A 23,347-nucleotide genomic window follows, 5' to 3' on the forward strand; every position below is an offset into this window, starting at 1 on the left:
TCAAGGCATGTATTGGTAGTGAAGTTAAATAATCTTATTTTTGCCATTTATAAGGAATTATAAAGGAAGATTTAAGGGTTATTTAAAGATACTTTATTATGAAAATATTTCAAATAGAAAAACGTAGGGGAAAAAAATAAAATACCTTGCATCCAGTTTAACCAGTCTTTAATGTTTTTCTACATTTGTGTCAATTCTTACTGAAATTAACTGCATTGATTAGAGAAATGCAAATTTAAACTCCAGTGAGATACCACTATATGTCTATTAGAATGGCCAAGATTAAACAAACAAAAGCTGCAATACAAACTGTTTGCAAGGATGCAGCATAGGTGGAGTTCTCACACTTTGCTGTTGGGAATGCAAAATCATACAGGCACTAGGCAAAGAATTTGGCAGTTTCTTGTAAAGTTAAATATATGCTTACAGTATGACCTAGCAATAAAGACCCTTAGATATTTACTCAAGTGGAATAAAAACCTACTTTCACATGAAAATTGGTTCACAAATGCTTATAGCAGCTTTATTTATCACCCCAAACTGGAAAGAACCCAAAGTCTTTCAGTGAATGAATAAACAAAACTGTGGTACATCCAGGCAGTGCTCTCAGCAATATAAATATATGACTGCTGATACACACAGCAACATGGATGAATCTTAAATGCATTTTGCAAGTAAAAGAAGCCGACTCGAGAGGGCGTACTGTATCATTCCCTCTACCTGATGTTCTGTGTTTGTTTGTCAAGCTCATAGAACTGTACATTACAAAAATGTAGATTTTACTGTATGTGAACTATACTTCGATAAATGTGACTTTAAAATTTCCCCCATCTTTTAAGGATATAACGAAAATATTTACAGAAAAAAGTGCTGTGATGCCTGGGATTCACTTCAGAATTATTTGGCAGTTGAACTACTGATGAAATAAGATTGGCTATGAATGAATGGCTGTTGGATTGGGGGATGAGTCCACACTGTTTGTTTTACTGTCCTGTCTACTTTCATATGTGCTTGAAATGCCCTATAATAAAAGTTTTTTAATGTTGCTAATCTGATGGATGTGGAATGGGATCTCATATTTTAAATTTTTATTTTTCTGATTATAATGAGTTTTCGCATTTTTTCATATTGGCAACTCAGGTTTCCTCATCTGTGAGTTGCTTTTTTTGTCCCATGCCCATTTTCCCATTAGCTTGTTTGTCTTTTACTTATCAATGTTAGACCTTTATGTATTCTGGATACTAGTCCTTTGCCATGGACTAGTATGTGGGTTGCAAATCTCTTCTCCCAGTGTGTGGTTGGCATATTCTAATTAGTTTATGGTGGCTTTAGCTGTATGAAAGTTTCTAGTTTTTATGTAGATGGATTTATCAATGTATTTATTTGTGTTTTGTGCTATTAATCTTGTTTCAGAAATGCTTCCACAGAAATATTTTCATATTCATTTGTTTGTCACATTTCTGTCTCTGATCCTTCTGGAATTTATCTTTGTGTATAGTGTGATGTAGGAACCCAATGTTTTTTTCCATATGGATGACCAATTGTCCTAACAGTATCCTTTTCTTACAGTTCATCCCTGGACTGCCTGCTGATGTTGGTTCCCTTCCTGGGCTACGGTCCTGTTTGGCAGGAAGAATCCTAGCCTTACCTTCCTGCTCACAAGTAGCAGTTGTTTCCCCTTCCCTTGAGTTTCTTTAGATAACTTAGGATTTATGATCTTTAGCTTTGCTTCCCCTCCAAGTTTGGAAATTGGTAATTTAAAATTCTTCCTCAGGGCTTTCCTGGTGGCGCAGTGATTGAGAATCCGTCTGCCGATGCAGGGGACACGGGTTCGTGCCCCACTCCGGGAAGATCCCACATGCCACGGAGCGGCTGGGCCGGTGAGCCATGGCCGCTGAGCCTGCGCGTCCGGAGCCTGTGCTCCGCAGCGGGAGAGGCCACAACAGTGAGAGGCCCGCGTACCGCAAAAAATAATAATAAATAAATAAATAAATAAAAATTCTTCCTCAGAAGTGTACTTTTGGAGGAGGGCAGAGAGAAGAGCAGACTACTGCTGATTTTACATGTTGGGCTGCCCTGGAATGAGCTGTTTACATCTTTTTTTTTGTTATTTATTAAAGCATTAATTACACATATATGCTGCATAAAAATCTTATGAGTTTTGTTTTAATGGATTTTGTTAGAGAATATAAACCTTTTATTGTATTCTATTTTAATTTGGATTAAGAAACCCTGGACCTTGGGTTGTCTAAATTTCTACAACAAAATTTCATCCTTTTATGTAGCCAAACTAAATGATATTACTTTCCTTGTTCATGTCATATTTCTCTACTCTTCTGTACATTTGTATTTGCTGTCCTCACTTTCTAGAATGACTTTTTCCCCCTTCTCTGCTTCATGTTATTTTCCTCACTAGTGTGTGAGTTCTCACAGTCATATTTATCTTTTAATCCCATTGACCTTGCACTGTTCTTACAATGTAGTAGAAGCCCCTGTAATGTTTGTGAATGACCCTGCCTTCACTGTGGTATTCTTCATGTATCAGACTTTTAAATTGCTCTGTAATTTTATTTGGCATTTGGTCAATCTAAGTTTACCAGTTAAATATGTGTGTTTTGTTATTAGTCAGGTCCTATCATGTGTACTCAACCTGTTTGCCTCAAATTTGCTAAATCCACCAAGATTCTTATGAGAATAGTTTTTGTTCCTATTGCTGTATATGTAAATTCTCTGACCATCTCTGGTGCAGGCTAGTTGGGATCCTTTTATTATTACTATTTTTTAACCAATGCCCTTTGTCCTAAATAGAGCCTTTTCTTATCCAGTGTTCAGCTCTGGGTCTCCTTCTTAACCTGGGTATAGTTCATAGAAAATTCGGATTATAGCTTGCTTATTGTAGCTCTTTAATGTTGTACTCTTAATTTGAAACGGCTTTCTTTTTATTTTTATTCCTGCTGATGGAGCATTTGAGGAGGGCATGCCTGAGAAATGTGGTTTGTGCAGAGAACATCCTTTCCAAACTGACAAAGAATTAACGTCCCACTGCTTTTTTTTTCATTTTATAAATAAATGTTTTCGGATTGATTTAGTCATTTTATGCAGAAAACTTACAGTAGGCCCCATAAATTAAAGTTAAGGAAAGGTTTGTTATTCTTTAGAAGCTGAAAGCTTTCCTTTTTGCATTTGGGCTTTTGTCACACACATTTTTTAATAATGGAAGAGAGAGAACTGAGAAATAGGAGTCTGAATTCTGACCCTTCTCTTTTTTAAAAGCTTTGCCATGTTGTCTTGATTCTGCTTTTAATGTCACATAGTGTTGTCTAAGCTGTACTGAAATAGCAAGAGGTGGCATTATTCCTAGCTCAGCTGGTTCACTGCACTGTTATAATTGCTACTACTTGTGAAATCTAAAACTTAAAAGTTTAAAAAGATGCCTGTGGTGCTGATATAACATGGCTGAAGTGCCACTAGGAATGAATGCAATGGAAGTGCTGTATTTAATACTTCAGGAACTAGATCAGAAATTAATGTCAACTGTGAACAGTGTGGATATTCTTGATTTGATAAGGATTATAGTTTAATTCAGCCATACTTATTTCTTGATCAAAACTAAATTCAGTCATTTGTAGAATCGTTGTTACAACTGTAAATCTTTGCGGGGGATAAATGTAAATGAATGAAGGGGTTTTATAAATCCTGTCTTACTTATATGCCTGAGAAACCAATGACCACGTCAAACTTAGGTACCCCTTAGGAGATCAAAAGCAAACAGGGTCCGAGCGAAGGTACTTATATAAATTTGTGTACTAACTTCATAAGTTAGAAACTTAGAAAGGATTTTCTAAATTACCAAGGAAAAGATCAAGAGATACTGACTATATAAAAGTAGAAGACTTTGGTATGTCCAATAAAATCCATAACCAAACTAGAAAAATTTTAAAGTGGAGTAGAAGTCCTTTCTAAATCAGATATAAAAACCTAGAAACCCAGAACTGATAATGTTTGCCACATTAAAAAATCAAAGTTTTCTGCATGGAGAAAATACCATAAAGGTTTTTTTAAAAAAGGAGAAAAAAAATGACAAACCAAAAAAAAATTCAAGTCAAGACAAAGTGTTCATTTCTTGGATTATATAAAGAATGTCTACAATTTAATTAGTAAATTATAACTCAAAATGGGCAAAAGATATAAAAAGATTATTCACAGAAATGGAAACTATGTGTATAATTTAGATAAAATATATCATGTATGCATATCTGCTTGTTTATATAGAGGCTTTACAAGACCTTGGTTTCAGTGGTTGCTCAGGGAGGGTAACTGGGTGGCTGAAAGAGAGAAGAGGACTTACTCTTTTTTTTTTTTTTAATTTACCATTTAAAAAAATTGGTTTTAAATGAGTGTTAACATAGATAAACAAACACAACCCAATAGAAATATCTGTGATGATGGAAATCCTTACTGTCCAATATGGTGGCAATAGTCACATGTGCCTATGCCTGTTGAGCTTTTGGAACGTGGTTAGTTTAACTGAGGAGCTGAATTTTTAATCTTCTTAGATTTATTTATTTATTTATTTAAATTGAAGTATAGTTGCTCTACAATATTATAAGTTAAAGGTGTACAATATAGTGATTCACAATTCTTTAAAGGTTATACTCCATTTATAGTTATTATAAAATACTGGCTGTGTTCTCTGTGTTGTACAGTATATACTTGTAGCTTATTTTATACCTAATTTGTTTGTACCTAGTTTGTACCTCCCACTCCCCAACCGCTGTATAGCCCCCTCCCCCCTCCCCACTGGTAACCACTAGTTTGTTCTCTATATCTATGAGTCTGCTTGCTTTTTGTTATATTCACTAGTTTGTTGTATTTTTTAGATTCCACGTGTAAGTGATATCATACAGTATTTGTCTTTCTCTGACTTTATTTCACTTAGCATAATACCCTCCAAGTCCATCCTTGTTGTTGCACATGGCAAAATTTCACTCTTTTTTATGGCTGAGTAGTATTCCATTGTGTGTGTGTGTGTGTGTGTGTGTATGTATATGTGTGTGTGTGTGTATGTATATGTGTGTGTATGTGTATATATATATATATATATATATATATATATATCACATCCTCTTTATCCATTCATCTTTTGATGGACACTTAGGTTGCTTCCATATCTTGGCAATTGTAAATAATGCTGCTATGAACATTGGGGTGCATGTTTCTTTTGGAATTAGTGTTTTTGTTTTTGTTTGGATATACACCCAGGAGTAGAATTACTGGGTCATATGGTAGTTCTATTTTTAGTGTTTTGAGGAACCTCCATACTGTTTTCTACAGTGGCTGCACCAATTTACATTCCCACCAAGTATACAAGGGTTCCCTTTTCTCCCCATCTCGCCAACATTTGTTATTTGTGTTCTTTTTGATCATAGTCATTCTGATAGGTGTGAGGTGATATCTCATAGTGGTTTTGGTTTGAGTTTCCCTGATGATTAGTGGTGTTGAGCCTCTTTTCATGTGCCTGTTGGCCATCTGCATTTCAAAGAGGATCTACTCTTTACTTTGAAATATTGTTTAATTTTTAGAGTATCTATTTAATAGATAGATACTCTAAAAATATGCATATTTGTATTTTTAATTTTCCATTACATATTAAATAGATACTCTAAAAATATGATATGTGTATTTTTTATGTTAAAAGTAGAGATATGGAAAGGTTTCCCAGGGAGGTAAGATTGCTTCAAGGCTGAGTCCTGAGGAAAAGTAAATTAAGGTAGATCAGCAAAACTTTGTCATGCGACATCTTCTTTGCTGTGTGAGGGATCTTTTTTAGTTGCGGCATGCAGGATCTTTTAGTTGCACCATTCAGGCTCCTCTGGTTGCAGCATGTGAGCTTCTAGTTGCAGCACACAGGATCTAGTTCCCTGACCAGGCTTCAAACCCGGGCCCCTTGCATTGGGAGCACGGAGCCTCAACCACTGGAGCACCAGGGAAGTCCCAGGGCCAGTGTTTTTTTTAGATAAAAATGATCTTCTCACAGTATTGTAGAGAACAGGTGGGGTGGGCAAGAAGATACTTTAGGAGGCGAGTTAGTAAATCAAGAAAATGGTGACTTGTACTAGGATAAAAAGAAATGGATTGATTGAAGAGATATTTAAAGCTAAAATCAGTAATTAGTGGCAGATTAGAAATGGGAGTAGGAGAGAGCTGTGTGAAGGGAAACTTCCAGGTTTCTGGCTAATGAAGCTCAACTGAAGGTAGCATCCTTCATTGTGGTTAGGGGACACCAGAAAAGAGCCAGCCTGGCAGCTGGGTGTGTGTGATAACCACAGCTCTAGTTCTGAACAGTTGGAATTTGAGGTGTCTTTGAGACACTCAAGCAGAGATGTCAGTTCCACATGTCCTCTTTACTGTTTAACAGCCTCTGGTTCTTTGAAGGTCAGAGGGAGGTCTGCACTAGAGATATGATTTGGGAATCATAGGCATTTAAATAGTAATTGAGACTGTGGATGTGGTGAGGATAGCCTGGGGAGGGGATAAAAAAAATGAACAATGGGAAGAGGAGGTTGAGGAGAATAAGATAGCAAAGGAGGTGGCAGAGAAGGAGCTGTCAGGGGTAGGAAGAAAGCTAGGAAGAGTGTGGGGTCATAGAAGCCAAGGCAGTCGTGTTTCAAAAAGGAAAAAGCGGTCAGCTATGGTGAATACTGCTGAGACATTGAGTAAGAGTAAAATTTTTTAAATTAGTTAATTAGTATGTTGTTAAATGAGAATATGTAGAGTTTTGAAAATGGTATGGTAGTTTTATAGGGAAATCTGGATAGATAATTGAACTCTTAAAAAGTAAATTATGTTTGCTTTAATCCATGTATTAATTAAATTCTTTGGGTTGCAAATAACAGAAACCCAGTTCAGTTTCATTTAAACAAAATCACATATTGCCTCGTAGAACTGTAATGTCCAAGGATAGGAGTGGCCCCTGGGACCACTGAATCCAGGGGCTCAAACAGTATCATTAGCTATGTATCTCTGCATCTCTGTCTTTATCTCTCAGCTTTGCTTTCCTCTAAGGGAGGATCTCTCCTCGTGGTCCCTGGCAACTTCAGACTTTTTTTACCCTTACAGTCCTAACAGAAAGAGTGTTCCTCCTTCCCAGTTTTAGCAACAATCTCAGGACTTACTTGGATTTTTAAAATTTGTATCACATGCTTATCCATAAATTAATCACCTTGGTCAGAAGCAATTAGATATGCTGACAGGCAAGGCCTGAGTCACCTCCTCTCCCCTGGATCTGGGCCAGATAAGAAAGTAGTCTTGTCTGAATCACATGGGCTGTGAATAAGGGAGAGGTGATTTCCCAAAGGAAAATCAAGATGTGTTCCCAGAAGAAGGAAGAATGTGTGCTGGGCAGGTACAAAACAACAGACATTTATTTCAACTGTAAAATAAGCCTTTGGCTCAATATATTTGAGTACCCGCTTCTGCAGTGTACTTTGTAGGCAATCTTTTGGCCTAAAGGATGACTGGATCTCTCTATTACTGTAACTTATAGAAAGAGCCCCTGGGTCTGATTCTTCCGACTAGAGAAAGGTAATTATTCTTGCTACATGTACTGCTACCGGTTTGGGAAGCTGAATAATAACTAATCTTCAACAAGTACTTGAAAAGATGCTCAACATCACCAGTCATTAGAGAAATGCAAATTAAAACCACAGGAGATATCACCTCACATCAGTTAGGATGACTACTATAAAACAACAAAAACAGAAAGTACTAAATGTTTATGAGGATTTGGAGAAATTGGAACCCTTGTGCACTGTTAGTGGAGTTCTAAAATAGTGTAAATGCTGTGGAAACTCTTAAGAACTCTTATGTGTCTGGCTCTTTTCACTTAGTATGTTTTTGAGATTCACCCATGTTACAGTAGCTCATTATCTCTTATTGCAGAGTTGTATTCCAGCTTATGAATATTCCACAAGTTATTTATCCAGTTACATGCTCCTGGACATTTGAGTTGTTTCTAGTTTGAGGCTTTTCTGATTAAAGCTATTATGAACATTAGTGTACAAGTTTGTTTTTTTTTTAAAGTGAACAAATTTTGCGGTAGACATGTATTTTCATTTTCCCTGAGCAAATTCCTAAGAGTGAAATTGCTGGATAGTATGGTAGGTATGTTTTTAACTTTATAAGAAACTGCCGAGACTTTCCTGGTGGTGCAGTGGTTAAGAATCCACGTGCCGGGCTTCCCTGTTGGTGCAGTGGTTGGGAGTCCACCTGCTGATTCAGGGGACACGGGTTCGTGCCCCGGTCCGGGAGGGGATGCCACATGCTGCGGAGCGGCTGGGCCCGTGAGCCATGGCCGCTGAGCCTGCGCGTCCAGAGCCTGTGCTCCACAGCAGGAGAGGCCACAACAGTGAGATGCCCGTGTACCGAAAAAAAAAAAAAAGAATCCGCGTGCGAACACAGGGGACATGGGTTCGAGCCCTGGTCCGGGAAGATCCCACATGCCACCAAGCAACTAAGCCCATGCGCCACAACTACTGAGCCTGTGCTCTAGAGCCCGCGAGCCACAACTGAAGCCCGCGTGCCTAGAGCCCGTGCTCCACAACAAGAGAAGCCACCACAATGAGAAGTCCACATACCACAATGGAGTAGCCCCTGCTCGCCAGAATTAGAGAAAGCCTGCACGCAGCAACAAAGAGCCAACGCAGCCAAAAATAAATAAATTTATTAAAAAAGAAACTGCCGGGCTTCCCTCGTGGAACAGTGGTTGAGAATCCGCCTGCCGATGCAGGGGACACGGGTTCGTGCCCCGGTCCGGGAAGATCCCACATGCCGCGGAGTGGCTGGGCCCGTGAGCCATGGCCGCTGAGCCTGCGCGTCCGGAGCCTGTGCTCCACAACGGGAGAGGCCACAACAGTGAGAGGCCCGCGTACCGCAAAAAAAAAAAAAAGAAACTGCCAAACTGTTTTCCAAAGTAGTTGTACCATTTTAAACTGACCAGCAATGCGTGAGTATTCCAATTGCTTCATATCCTAGGCAACACTAAGTGTGGTATTGATAGTCTTCTAAATTTTAGCCAATCTGTTGGGTTTGTAAATGGTATCTCATTGTGATTTTAATTTATATTTCTCTGATAATGAATGTTGAGTATCTTTTAATGTGTTTATTAGCCATTAATATATCCTCCTTTGTGAAATATCTCTTTTGCCTATTGAGTTGTCTGTCAGAGGTTTTTAAAAAATACATATTCTGAACTTAAGACCTTTGTCTGATGTATGTACTGTGAACTTTTTCTCCCAAACTGTGGCTTACTTTTTCATCTTCTTAACATCATCTTTGGAAGAGTTTAAGATTTAAAATTTTCAGAAGTTCTGTTTATGAAATGTTGTCTTTATGGTTCATACTTTTTGTGTCCTATATAAGAAATCTTTGCCTACCCCAAGGTTGCCAAGATTCTCTGATTTTATAAGTTTTATAGTTGTAGCTAGTATGTTTAGGTCTATGATTTATTTTCAGTTAATTTTTGTATGTGGTGTGAGGTAAGGGTCAAGGTTTTTTTTTCCCCACATGAATAATTCAGTTGTCCCAGCACCATTTGTTGAATGCAGTATACTTTCTTCATTGAATTATTGTAGCACTTTTATTGAAATCAATTGCCTGTGTATGTGAGGGTCTGTTTCTGGAGTCTGTTATGTGACATGGATCTATATGCCTATTCTTATGCCAAAACCATACTGTCTTGATTACCCTAATTTTATAATGCTCTTGAAACTGGTGGTAGAAGTCTTCCATTTCTGCCATTTTCAAGCTTATTTTCGTTATTCTGGGTCCTTTGCATTTCCATATGAATTTTAGAATCAGATCTGCAAATTTCTACGAGATTTTAATTGGGATGTCCTTAAATCTGTATGTCAACTTGGAGAGAATTAAATCTTAACAGTATCATAATCCAGTCCATGAATATGTATATCCCTCCCTTTGTTTAGGGCTCACTTCATTTGTTACCCTTTTATCAAGTATCACATTCTTGCACTACCTGCTTTCCATTGTCTAACAACAGTTATTTCCAATAGTTTGTCCAGGTTTCTAGTTGTTTATGACAGAAGTATAATTTTTGACCCTGTTATTCCTTCTTGGCCAGAAATGGCATCATAGCTTTTGAACTCCTCAAATCTCCCCATAAAAATAGATGAAATGGGAATGCAAGCCAAAGACCCAACAAGACTAGAAGACTAGGCATGTCTGTGACCCTCCAGATACAAGTGGGTGAGGCTAAATCACTGACAGCTGAAGACCTGTGTGATCTCATCATCTGCACAAGAAGAAACAGGGAGGCAGCTGAGATTCTGATACCTTGAGATTACTAAAGGCATGTCAGAACTCAGGAGTCAGCTTGAAATGGTTCTCACTAGCCAGAGAGACAATTTCAGGATCAATAACTGCAGTGGATTGAAACAGCATATATATTTAAATTTTGTGAGTTTCAAATGATACTTAAAAAAAAAAAAACTCCTCATTGTCATCGTTGGAGTGTACTAGGGAACCACCTCATTATTTTGAAAGCTGGCAAATAAAAGAAGCAAGCATTTATCCTGCCTTTCCTATTTTTACTTACGGTAACAAAGTATAATAGTTGATGAAGCAGTGTTTCTCTGTAGATGTATTTCAGCTCATAAATGAAGAATGAATGAAAAAACTAACACATCGTTTTGCAACCACTGATGAAATTAAATTAGTCTAGGCAGTGATGATCAATGGCTGCTAACTTCACAAAAAAAAGGACAGGAAGACATTCCTGTGGAATCACACACCACCACATAGGAAGTAGGTACAAAATCTGGGGGGAAAAAATCAAACCTGAACTGATCAAGCTTCTTGATCTGATTACCAGTCTATAGGAATTACAAGAGAAAGAGGTACCTAGTAAAACAACAGGATACAATAACAAAATTTAGCGAGGGTAACTCTATAGTAGGGGTCGGTGGAGTATGGCCCATGGAACAGATCTGACCCATTGCCTGTTTTTTTGTGGCCTGTGAGCTAAGAATAGTTTTTACATTTTTAAATGGTTGGAAAAAAACTAAAAGAATAATATTGTACAAGATGTGAAAATTATATGAAATTCAAATTCCAGTGTCCACAAATAAAGTTTTGTTGGAACACAGTCATGCTCATTTGCTTATGGCTGCTCTCGTGCTACAGGGGCAGAGTTGAGTAGTTGTAACAGAGACTATAGAGTCTGCAAAGACTAAAATATTTACTCACTGGCCCTTTCCAGTAAAAAAAAACAAAACAAAAAACCTGCCAGTACTTCATCTAGAGGACTAATGACCCAGTTTCTTCAACTGAAAAAAAAAGGGCGGGGGGAAGAGATGAAAGGAAGAAGTAGTTTAAAAGAGACTTACGAGACATATTACTTGTCGTAATATGTGGATCTTATTTGGCTCCCTATTCAAAAAAATGAAGCAACATAAAATAAAATCAGAAATGTGAACAGGCAAAGATATTTGATGATATTAAAGAATTGTGAAATAAGATTTGGCTGTGGGCTTCCCTGGTGGCGCAGTGGTTGAGAGTCCGCCTGCCGATGCAGGGGACGCAGGTTCGTGCCCCGGTCCAGGAGGATCCCATATACCGTGGAGCAGCTGGGCCCGTGAGCCATGGCCGCTGAGCCTGCGCGTCAGGAGCCTGTGCTCCGCAACGGGAGAGGCCACAACAGTGAGAGGCCCGCGTACCACACACACACACACACACACACACACACACACACAGATTTGGCTGTATTATGAAAATTGTGACTGGAAAATGGATGCATGGTAGTTCATCATATACTGTTTTACTGTTTTCTCTACCGTCATGTATGTTTGAAAATCTGCATTACAGAGTTAAAAATAAATAAATTATTTCAAAATAAAAGTTTCTTAAAAATCAGTTCAGGGGTCATTTCCTCTGGGCCTTGTAATCTAATGCCTCTTTTCTGTGCTTCTGCAGAAACATGGAACTTGGCCACATTGATTGTTAACTGCTAAACGGTTATTTGTTTGATTCCCCCAGACTATCAGTCCCTGAGCTTGGGGGCCGTGTGTTATTTGACTTTGAGTCATAGACTCTGGCACATAACCTGGTACATATTAGATCCTCAATAAATATTTTTGGAACAAATTGTGACTTTTCACAGCATATTGTGATTTCTAGATGTTAAACATTCTAAAACATAGTAATCTTTATTTTGTTGACATTATTTATTAATTTTTATTTATCTTATGCCTTCTGAATAGCCTGTATTTCAGCAGCCAAATTATTTATATAGCTCTTACAAATCAGGAAAAATATAACTCTAAAATGAAGCAAGTTACTGAATGGACATGTTAGTTTGAGCTGAGACAGGATGTTGTTTATCTTCTTGCTAAGTGTGGTGAGGTTCCTTCCAAGTAAGACAGTTATTTCTTCTCCAAGCACAATATTGTGTGTTTCTGAGTGTAGCAGAAATATCCATATTCAAATCTAAGGTCAAAATCTAATCCTCAAACCAACTATAAATTATTTTTTATTATCTACCCTTTTGTTCTTTATTTGCTTAATAAACAACAATTAGTTATGATTGTTGACATTTTAAGAAATCCAGTGCTTTGCTCACTTTCTTTTTTCTGCACATTGTTACCTTCATATTCTGCAGGAGCAGCTTTATCATGGATGTTTTCTTTCCTGTTTTCATTGTAATTTGAACCTCACAAACCCTGAGCTCCAGGGAAAGTGAGTTAGAAACACAACCCTGAAGCTTAAACCAGGATCTACTTTTCAAATAAATCACCTGGCACCTAAATGCCTCACATTCATGGAGAAGCCTTTTTGGTACCCTGGGCTTGGGGACTCGGATTGTGGATTGTCAAATGGTTAGTCATCAAGTCATTTTTGTAACCATATTCTCCTATGCTGTTTTCCTCTCAGTCGGTATTTGTAGCAGATGTATGCATTTTTTCATTGTTATTTCCATAAAAGTGAAATGCTGTGTTTTCTTCAAGGCAATTATGACCATATCTAGCATGGTTTTAAAGCTAATTTACCTAGCTAAATGCCAATGACTGCTACGATACCCTCTTGGCTTGCTTGCTCAAACTAGTAGGTGAAGTCAGACCTGAGAGGTATCTAAAGCACTAAAGAAACTGGCTCAATGATAGAATGAATCAACAGCAAGGGAAACAGGTTTGGTTAGGGTGAGAACATAGGTAGTTTTTTCCACCAGCCTTGGACATTAGATTGTCGATTGTCTACATCTAAGCTCTGCAATCATTTATTTAGGTCCTTTTCTCTCTTATTTTGATGGCTTCCTTTTGGTTTATCTTTATCGTAACTCTTACTTATAACAACAGAGGGCAAGGAGAACATAGATAACTAAAATCTGGAAATGAAGTTCATAATTTATAATACTTGAAAGTCAAAGCCTGAGGCTCTCTTTACATAAAAGTGCGGTGTGGTGCCCCACCTTGGAGTCATGTGGCATTCTGGCCACTGCACCTCAGGGAGACTGTGCAGAGCTGGACAGCATGAGGGGATGGGTCCAAGTATGATTGGAGGAAATGAGGGTGTGAGAGATTGGCATTCTTTTTTTATTCAACAGACATGCAAGATACAAAGATGAATGAAACACAGTTCTTGGTCTCATGGAATTTGCAATAAAGTGGGAACTAGAAATGGAGGGATAGAAAGACAGACGTGTACATAGATATTACAGTTCACAGGACCTCCTGACTGCTGAATTCAGCGCAGGCTTTTAGCCTTTATTTTTTCCTCCATCCTGGGCATCATCTGACACTGTTGACCATTCTCTACTAGAAAGTCTCAGTCCTCTAAGCTTCCATACTCCTCTATCCTAGACATGATTTCTTGGTATTGGCTTCTGTTATTTTTGTCTGATAGTAAATTTGGTATTTCCTAGAGTACTCCACTCTCTCCTTCTTCCTACCCTATACTATCAATTCCAAACCATTTTTCCACCCCAGTACCTCCAGGGCATGTGACAGACTCACCAGTTAACAGTGGCTTCTTAGGCAGTGATTTTTGGCCAGGTCGGGGAACAGTATCCCAGGCACTAGGGAGAGAAGCTCCTTGGGTGAGTGTGATTCATTCTCCCTTCCTCTTGGGCAGATTCCGTGTCTTTTTTAACCCCTAGTGCAGTGGCCGGCCATAGTAGGAGCTTAGTGATGGTGAGTGTTTGAATAGCAGCGGGTACAGTGTGCTGTGGGAGCACAGAGCAGGTCACTTAACTGTCTGAGAAAGTGAGAAAAGGCAGCACAGAAGAGCCATCAGTTGAGCTAAACTGAATTCACCAGAAGGACAAGCCTTAAAGGAGATTTTAAGAGGTGGATTTTCAAAGATAAGGAGCTCAATTATTAAAATGTAGGAATATATGAATGACAAGTGGTTAGGTACACAGAATTCTTTACTATATCCCCAAATATTAGGACTGAAAAGTTCTTTCTGAATCTTGAATAAGATGAGTTTAAGTAGGGAATTCCCTGGTGGTCCAGTGGTTAGAACTCTGTGCTTTCACTGCTGAGGGCGTGGGTTTGATCCCTGGTCAGGGAGCTAAGATCCCCCATGTGGCTACATGGTGCAGCCAAAAAAAAAAAAAAAAAAAGTAAGTGCTCTGCATCATTGGACAGGTAATAAATTTGTGGACCTCATTGTTCCCAAGAAATGATATTGGCATGAAGTATTTTGTTAATTTTCATAAAGTTTCATTCTTTCATTCACTCAAAACTTACTGAAACATGTTCAAGTGTCAAAGACTATAATAGGTGTTGTATGTATAATGGTAAGCAAAACAAACATAGCCCCTGCCTGTTATATGGGGTTATAGTCTAGTGAAAAAATAAACATTAAGTAAATAATCACTACAGACACACACATAAACTGTGATAAATGCTATGAAAGAAAAAAGTACAGGGCTATGGGAAAGTGTAATAGTGTGTCCCAGTTGAGATTAGGGTGAAATGAACAGTGGTTAGAGGTTAATTAGGTAAAAAGTCAGAGGAGAAAGGCAGAGAGAAGAGATGTATGAAGTTCTAAAGAAAGGTAGTGTGGACAAGTTGAAGAGGAAAAGTGGCTCACCTCAGAGGCGTTGCCGGGGAGGAAGGCCGTACCCATTCCCAGCATAGCCACTGCAGAGTCCTGAACTGAGGGGCTGCTGGAGCTGACCTAGTAGCCTTTGCTGCATATTGTGACAGTTGCTGAGGATTCAGGGGGTAATAAGACACATTCTAGAACCTGCCTTGCCCTGCCTAGGGATTCTTATTCTTATCAGGGACAAAGAAATGTAACTAGTTACAATATAGCATGATAAGTACAATAAGATCCTGAGAGGCCATAGAATTCTGAGAGGTCAACCAGCTTTGCCTTGTGGGGAATGGTTGAGATAAAGCAGGGTTTTCAAAGATCAGTGAAAAAGGAAGGGCATTTTAGGAACAGGCTATACAACGAAATCAAGGTGTGAGGAGCAGCCAGATGCAGCAGTGACAGACAGTGTAAGTGGAGAGGATGGTGAGATGGAAAAAGCTGGGGATTGGATCTCTAAGACCTGGGGATAGATTGGTATTGAGGGAGAAGTGAGGAAAGGAGTCCACCAGGATACCAGGTTGATCACTTGGGGTGACTGGTGAATGATGCCATTCACGGGGGTGGCAATGTGAGGGAATGGCAATGTGTGTGGAGAAGAACTGTCCCAATCTGGGCGAGTTTACATGGAGGGATCTGTGAACTAGCCAAGTGGAGATGTCTCATAAGACACAAAGTAGACTAGAGGTAGGAAGAGGTGAGGCCAGGCCAGGGCCAAGAACTGCTCGTTTCTTTTCTAATAAACTTTTTATTCTAGAATAGCTTTGGATTTACAGAAAAGTTGTAAAGATAGTACAGAGTTCCCATAGACATCATTTATTTAGGTCCTGCTTTCACCTCTTCCTTGAGTTTATGCCATATTGGAATGGGAATCCTTGTTTGCCTAAATATTCCCACATGCATGCATCTGGGGTTTAATGTGGTTCAAAAATCAAAACAATATAAAAAGATATATAGTAAAATATTTTACTTCAGCCCCTGCCCCATCTGCACTGTTCATTCCCACTCGCTACAGATAACTGTTTTTATTAGTCTCTTGTGTACTAATCCTTCCAGTTTTTAAAATGTAAATACAAGCAAATAAGAAGAATATACATTATATGTTCGCTCCCTTTCTTATACAAAAGTACCACATCATGGACATTGTTCTGCAGCTTGCTTTTCTGCTGAACAGTATATATCTTACAGATCAACACATATAGACCTGCACTGTCTGGGAAGGGAGCTACAGGCCATGTGTGGCTACTGAGCACTTGAAATATGGTTGGTGCAACTGAAAAACAGAATTAAAAAAAAATTTTAATATCTTTTTTGGAGTATAATTGCTTTACAATGTTGTGTTAGTTTCTGCTTTATAACAAAGTGAATCAGCTATACATATACATATATCCCCATATCCCCTCCCTCTTGTGTCTCCCTCCCACCCTCCCTATTCCACCTCTCTAGGTGGTCACAGAGCACTGAGCTCATTTCCCTGTGCTATGTGGCTGCTTCCCACTAGCTATCGATTTTACATTTGGTAGTGTATATATGTCCATGCCACTCTTTCACTTCATCCCAGCTTACCCTTCCCCCTCCCCGTGTCCTCAAGTCCATTCTCAACGTCTGTCTTTATTCCTGTCCTGCCCCTAGGTTTTTTTTTTTTTAGATTCCATATATATGTGTTAGCATACGGTATTTGTTTTTCTCTTTCTGACTTACTTCACTCTGTATGACAGACTCTAGGTCCATCCACCTCACTACAAATAACTCAGTGTTGTTTCTTTTTATGGCTGAGTAATATTCCACTGTATATATGTGCCACATCTTTATCCATTCATCTGTCAGTGGACACTTAGGTAGCTTCCATGTACTGGCTACTGTAAATAGAGCTGCAGTGAACATTGTGGTACATGACTCTTTTTGAGTTATGGTTTTCTCAGGGTATATGCCCAGTAGTGGGATTGCTGGGTCATATGGTAGTTCTATTTTTAGATTTTTAAGGAACCTCCATACTGTTCTCCATAGTGGCTGTATCAATTTACATTCCCACCAACAGTGCAAGAGTATTCCCTTTCCTCCACACCCTCTCCAGCATTTATTGTTTGTAGATTTTTTGATGATGGCCATTCTGACTGGTGTGAGGTGATGCCTCATTGTAGTTTTGATTTGCATTTCTCTAATGATTAGTGATGTTGAGCATCCTTTCATGTGTTTGTTGGCAATCTGTGTATCTTCTTTGGAGAAATATCTATTTAGGTCTTCTGCCCGTTTTTGGATTGGGTTGTTTGTTGTTTTGATATTGAGCTGCATGAGCTGCTTGCTTGTAAATTTTGGAGATTAATCCTTTGTCAGTTGCTTCATTTGCAAATATTTTCTCCCATTCTGAAGGTTGTCTTTTTGACTTGTTTATGGTTTCCTTTGCTGTGCAAAAGCTTTTAAAGTTTCGTTAGGTCCCATTTGTTTATTTTTGTTTTTACTTCCATTTCTCTAAGAGGTGGGTCAAAAAGTATCTTGCTGTGATTTATGTCAAAGAGTGTTCTTCCTATGTTTTCCTCAAAGAGTTTTATAGTGTCTGGCCTTACATTTAGGTCTTTAATCTATTTTGAGTTTATTTTTGTGTATGGTGTTAGGGAGTATTCTAATTCCATTCTTTTACATGTAGCTGTCCAGTTTTCCCAGCACCACTTATTGAAGAGGCTGTCTTTTCTCCATTGTATATTCTTGCCTCCTTTATCAAAAATAAGGTGACCATAGGTGCATGGGTTTATCTCTGGGCTTTCTATCCTGTTCCATTGATCTATATTTCTATTTTTGTGCCAGTACCATACTATCTTGATTACTGTAGCTTTGTAGTATAGTCTGAAGTCTGGGAGCCAAAAACAGAATTTTAAATTTTATTTAATTTACATTTAGGTTTATAAATGGAAGCAGTGTAAAATATTTTCCCATTAAACTCAACTCTGTTGTTTTGGTAGGATTGCATTTCACTTTAACCATTTGAAATACAGCATCTAAATTGAAATGTGGTATAAGTGTGAATCATGCACTGGACTTCAGAGACTTAGTACAAAAAAAACTATCTTAATAATGTTTTACAATGTTTGCGTGTTGAAATAATAATGTTTTTGATATATTAAGCAGTAAAATTTTACCAATTTCTTTTTGCTTTTAAAATGTGGCTACTATTAAAATTACATATGTGGCTCAAACTGTAATTTCTACTGGACATCACTGTTACAGAGCTGTTTTTTACAGTTGTATAGTATTCCATTGCATAGAGTATCATATTTTATTTAACCATTCCACTGTTGATGTATACTTGTTTCCAGTCTTTTACCATTAAAAATACAGAAATGCTTAACCTTATCCATGCATCACTTCATATGTGTGCAGGTTGATCTGTGAAGTGAATCTCCCATATTGAGGTTGCTGGGTTAAACAGTAAAAGCATTCATAATTTTGATACCACCATATTGTCCTCCATAAGAGTTGTACCAGTTTGCACTCCTACTAGCAATGTGTGTGTGTGTGTACTAGTTTCCCCACATACTGCCATTTTAAACCACAGAATCTACATGTTGGGGATGTAATAAGGAAAATGTTTGTTTTTTGCTAATTCTGAGAGTTTTAAGAAGAAATCACAAATGGTTTGCCTAATTTATTTTTTCATTAAACCTCCTATTGATGATAAAACTCTTAGAATCAACATTTTAGAATGGACTCTTTTTTTCCTTTTGTTTCTGAAAAATGTGAAAGAATTAACCCAATTTTCCTGGACTACAAATTTCTTTGGAAGTTGTAGCTTTTGTCATATGGAGATCTAGGAAGAGAGATTTTGTGAGAGTTCAAAAAACTTTTTCTTTTTTAAAGAGCTGTAGACTTCTCACATCCCTCCAGCAGCCTCCCCTGGCTGTGGTGGACTAACAGTACAAGGCAGATGCAGTTGCATGGTTTTGCATACTGTCCATTTATCAGTTCCCTGGATGAGTTCTACTAAATTGTAAACACATTCTAACTTAATGGGCTGCGTAACTGAGGAAATCTACTGACAACGTAACTGAGCTTATAAGTAGCCATAATCATTAGACAGTCCACTCCATTTACTTTATTAGTAAACTACAGAAAAAGTTTATCTTTACACCTTTAGGATCCAGCAGTTGTCCCTCTTTTGAGACTTGTGTGCCCTCTACTGCCCTCTTTGCCTTTTTTGTTTTTTCAGATTGAAATGAAGAACTAAGCATTCAGCATCTGAAACCAAATTGCTTCAAGTTTTCCATTCATAGGAATCTGAAAATAAGATTCTCATAAAGAGAAATCTCACTATATAGTTGGGGATATGGCAGATAACTTAATAAATTAGTATAATGGAAACTCTTGGCTTCCAGAGATTATAAACTCACATTTTGGCAAATCCTAGAGGCATAGAAATGTATCTTATAGCAAATATGACTATGGGCATTTACTATCTTTAATAGTTTATTGATTTTCAATATGAAAAGGTTAAGAAAAGGAATAAAAGCTGAGACTATTAATGTTGAGATCGTGATGTAGGAAGAACACTAAGGTCACGGGGACTCACTGGAAGGGTCATCTTTGGCAATTGGTAATATTGAGTCATTTCTGTTGTGTTTAAGTTACAGAATAAATAAATAGACAACTTTCTAATAGGAAGCAGCTGCACCACAGCTATTCTTCATGTCCCTTTTTGCTTCTGTTGCTAATTTTGTTTAATTATTTTGTTTCAGGAAGGGTTTTCACTCATTGGTAGCAAGAACTGGTTGAAGATTGTAAGACGCATGGATTGTCTGTTGTTTGGAACAACGATAAAGGCAAGATCCTTTGTGGCCAACTGTTTTTAAGCAACTGATCATACCCTTCTCATCTGCTAAGTGTGTATGGGAGTGGGTGCAGGAGCTTCTCTTTGCAGGTGAAATGGTACTGGGAAGAACACGTTTAAGAAAAGTTTGCATTATGAGCAAAACATGAAACAAGGAGTAAGAGGCAGAAGCATTGTTAGTAAGAGGATGTTGCTGAAGAGCCAGGGCTTTGATTGATCTGTCAGTACCTGTCTGACAGAGCTACGCAACCATTTTCCATCCCCCATCACAAAATGGGAGGAGGTGGAGTTACATCATTGTTTGTCTTGCTATTTAGATGTTTAAAAGGTGTGCTTTTGGGCTTCCCTGGTGGCGCAGTGGTGAACCCACCTGCTGGGCTTCCCTGGTGGCGCAGTGGTTGAGAGTCCGCCTGCCGATGCAGGGGACACGGGTTCGTGCCCCGGTCCGGGAAGATCCTACATGCCGCAGAGTGGCTGGGCCCGTGAGCCATGGCCGCTGGGCCTGTGCGTCCAGAGCCTGTGCTCTGCAACGGGAGAGGCCATAGCAGTGAGAGGCCCGTGTACCACACACACACAAAAAAAAAGTTATGCATTTTCAAATACTTTGCTGAATATGTCTTTTCATTTTTCCTCTTTAATACTAAATAATAAAATTCCCTTTTATTTGCTTCCTAGCTGTATTAAATGTAAAGAATGATCCTCATTAAAGCAACATGAAGACTAATCACCTGGATTATTTTCTTTCAGAAATAACTATAAAAACCAATCTGTTAACATTCACTGACTAGATAATATTGAAATTTAGGTAAAAGATCATAATTTTTAATGGGCTCATAGACTGAGAGTTGAAAGAGGTCTTCAAGAGCATCTAATAGGAGGGTGTTTATCAGTCCCTCCAAAGGATCCTCAAGAGAATTTAGAGGGTCCATGAACTGCATGGATTTTCACTGACTTTTTAAAAATTATTATTAATTTATTTATTTTTGGCTGCATTGGGTCTTCGTTGCTGCACGTGGGGGTTGCTGCACGCGGGCTTTCTCTAGCTACAGCGAGTGGGGGCCACTCTTGGTTGTGGCATGCGGACCTCTCATCGCAGTGGCTTCTCTGGTTGTGGAGCATGGGCTTTAGGCCCACGGCTTCAGTAGATACGGCACGCCGCGGGCTCTGTAGTTGTGGTGCATGGGCTTAGTTGCTCCGTAGCATGTGGGATCTTCCCGGACCAGGGCTCAAACCTGTGTCCCCAGCCACTGCTCCACCACAGAAGTCCCTTCACTGACCTTTAACTGAAATTTATCATTTCCTTCAATTATGAATGTTGACATCAGACCACATTTGCACCAGTAGAAATCACATATCTTCATATCACGTTTCAGTTTAAGATATCTTAAATGTCATTTATGCTCATCACTACCCCAGTATTATGGTGGTTGTTAGTCCTGCTGCTAGATCTTTTTATTGAGTACATTAATAAGGAAGCATGTATATTATTAGTTTACAAATTAGTATTTTAATATTGTAATTAATTATTTCAGTATAATTGGTTTCTTTTATACTCATATATTTTATGTGATTAAAAACATTGTTCTGAGAAGGGGTCCTCTGGCTTCACCAGACTGCCGAAGGGGTCTGGAGCACATACTCAAAACATTCAGGAGCTCCTGTTTTCATTTTACATGTGAGGAAACTGAATTCAACATAAGCCAATAGCCAACTAGCTATCAGAAAACTGGGCCACCCATTTGTCTTCTGACTTCCAGCCCAGGACTGTGTCACACTGAATGAATGTAGGTGTCTTTTAAAAAGTTACACCATGCCATGTGTCTGATATTTGAGTTTTAATTTTTTCCTGATTATGTTAAATTTTTAAATTAACTTTAAAGAGAAAAATAAAAAATAATTTGATCACTCAAAAATAATAATTAGGGCTTCCCTGGTGGCGCAGTGGTTGAGAGTCCGCCTGCCAATGCAGGGGACATGGGTTCGTGCCCTGGTCCGGGAAGATCCCACATGCCACGGAGCGGCTGGGCCCGTGAGCCATGGCCGCTGAGCCTGTGCATCCGGAGCCTGTGCTCCGCAACGGGAGAGGCCACAACAGGGAGAGGCCCGCGTACTGCAAAAAAAAAAAAAAAAAAATATATATATATATATATATATATTATAATAATAATTAACATTTGGAGTTTTTACTAGGCATATATATTGTATCCATTAGGATAGTGTTCAGACGCATGTGACAGAAAATCCACGTATAATGGCCCCCCAAAACGGGTTTTTTTTTTACTATATATGAAATCCAGAAGCAGGCAGTAGCTAGCAATTGGCTTAGCAACTCCACCCTGCTGAGGTCAACACCTTTGCAATTCCCTTGGCCTCTCCTTCACATGTTCAGCTCTGTTATATTTCCATTCATAGGAGACCGGCTTCATCTATTCCTTTTATAAGGAAAGCATAAACCTTCCTGTAAGGCTCTCCGCCTCCCACAACCCCTGACAGGTGTCTGCTTCTGTCTCACGGGCCAGAACAGTGTACTGTGGCCATCCCAATCTGCCAAGATTAGCAAATGAGTGTTTGGCTTTTCCAGCCTCTGGTGTGGATTGGCTCATGGCAAATGAACAGTGTCTGCCATATAGATAATTTATAAATTTGGGATGGCGGTACACAGAGTGCTTTGTATCCTGCTTTCCTCATGTAATGTTATATCTGGAACATTATACCAAGTCATTTCTTAAGTCTTTTGACTACCTAGTATTTTTACTGTTTGGATGCACTATGAATCAGTTAAGTAATTCCTGATTTTTCACTACTGTAAAAATGTTTTGATTTTCATAAGGATTTATTTACAGGGTTCTTGAGATAGAAGTACTAGAAGTATGAATGTTTATTTTGTAAATGTGCCTTCCAGATAGGTTGTCCCTGTTTCTACAGCACTAACGATATGTAAAAATGCTCATTTATCCACATCCTCTCCCAACGGGATGATATAATTTAAATTTAAAAACGTTTCCAATTTGATAAGCAAAAATGAGCGTCTTCGTTTAATTTGCATTTCTTTGGTAACTAATGGGAATGAATATTTTGTATTTCTTAGCTATCTGTATTTCTTCTGTGAATCACCTGTCTACTGCTTTTGCCTAATTTTCCTCTTCAAAATCTTTATATAGATTACATATAAAATGCATGTATACATATTATATAGAAAAAACATGTATTTTGTGTAATTTTATGTGATATTTGTGTATATATCATATTTCATATAGATTTTTTTAATATTTAAGTTTAGGATCTGTTTATTATGAATGGTATTCTTTATCCCAAACATATTTCTAGCTGCTATTACTAGATTTTTTCTAAATTGTTTTAAATTTAGCTTCCTTACTAAACTTTTATTAGCTCTGATAATTTAATTTTTAATTTCTA

The 23,347-nt window shown here is 38.3% G+C and overlaps 1 protein-coding gene across 1 annotated transcript in view; it reads left to right on the forward strand.

Annotated features, from left to right (window-relative positions):
• The window catches only part of REC114 (REC114 meiotic recombination protein), a 173,625-nt gene that overhangs the window by 128,566 nt on the left and 21,712 nt on the right, over positions 1-23,347 (forward strand). Inside the window, exon 5 of the mRNA XM_067030616.1 lies at positions 19,839-19,922. Coding sequence (XP_066886717.1) covers positions 19,839-19,922 — 84 coding nt within the window. The remainder of the gene's footprint in view (positions 1-19,838; positions 19,923-23,347) is intronic.

Source organism: Kogia breviceps, chromosome 3 (assembly GCF_026419965.1).
Source record: "Kogia breviceps isolate mKogBre1 chromosome 3, mKogBre1 haplotype 1, whole genome shotgun sequence".
Classification (NCBI taxonomy): domain Eukaryota; kingdom Metazoa; phylum Chordata; class Mammalia; order Artiodactyla; family Physeteridae; genus Kogia; species Kogia breviceps.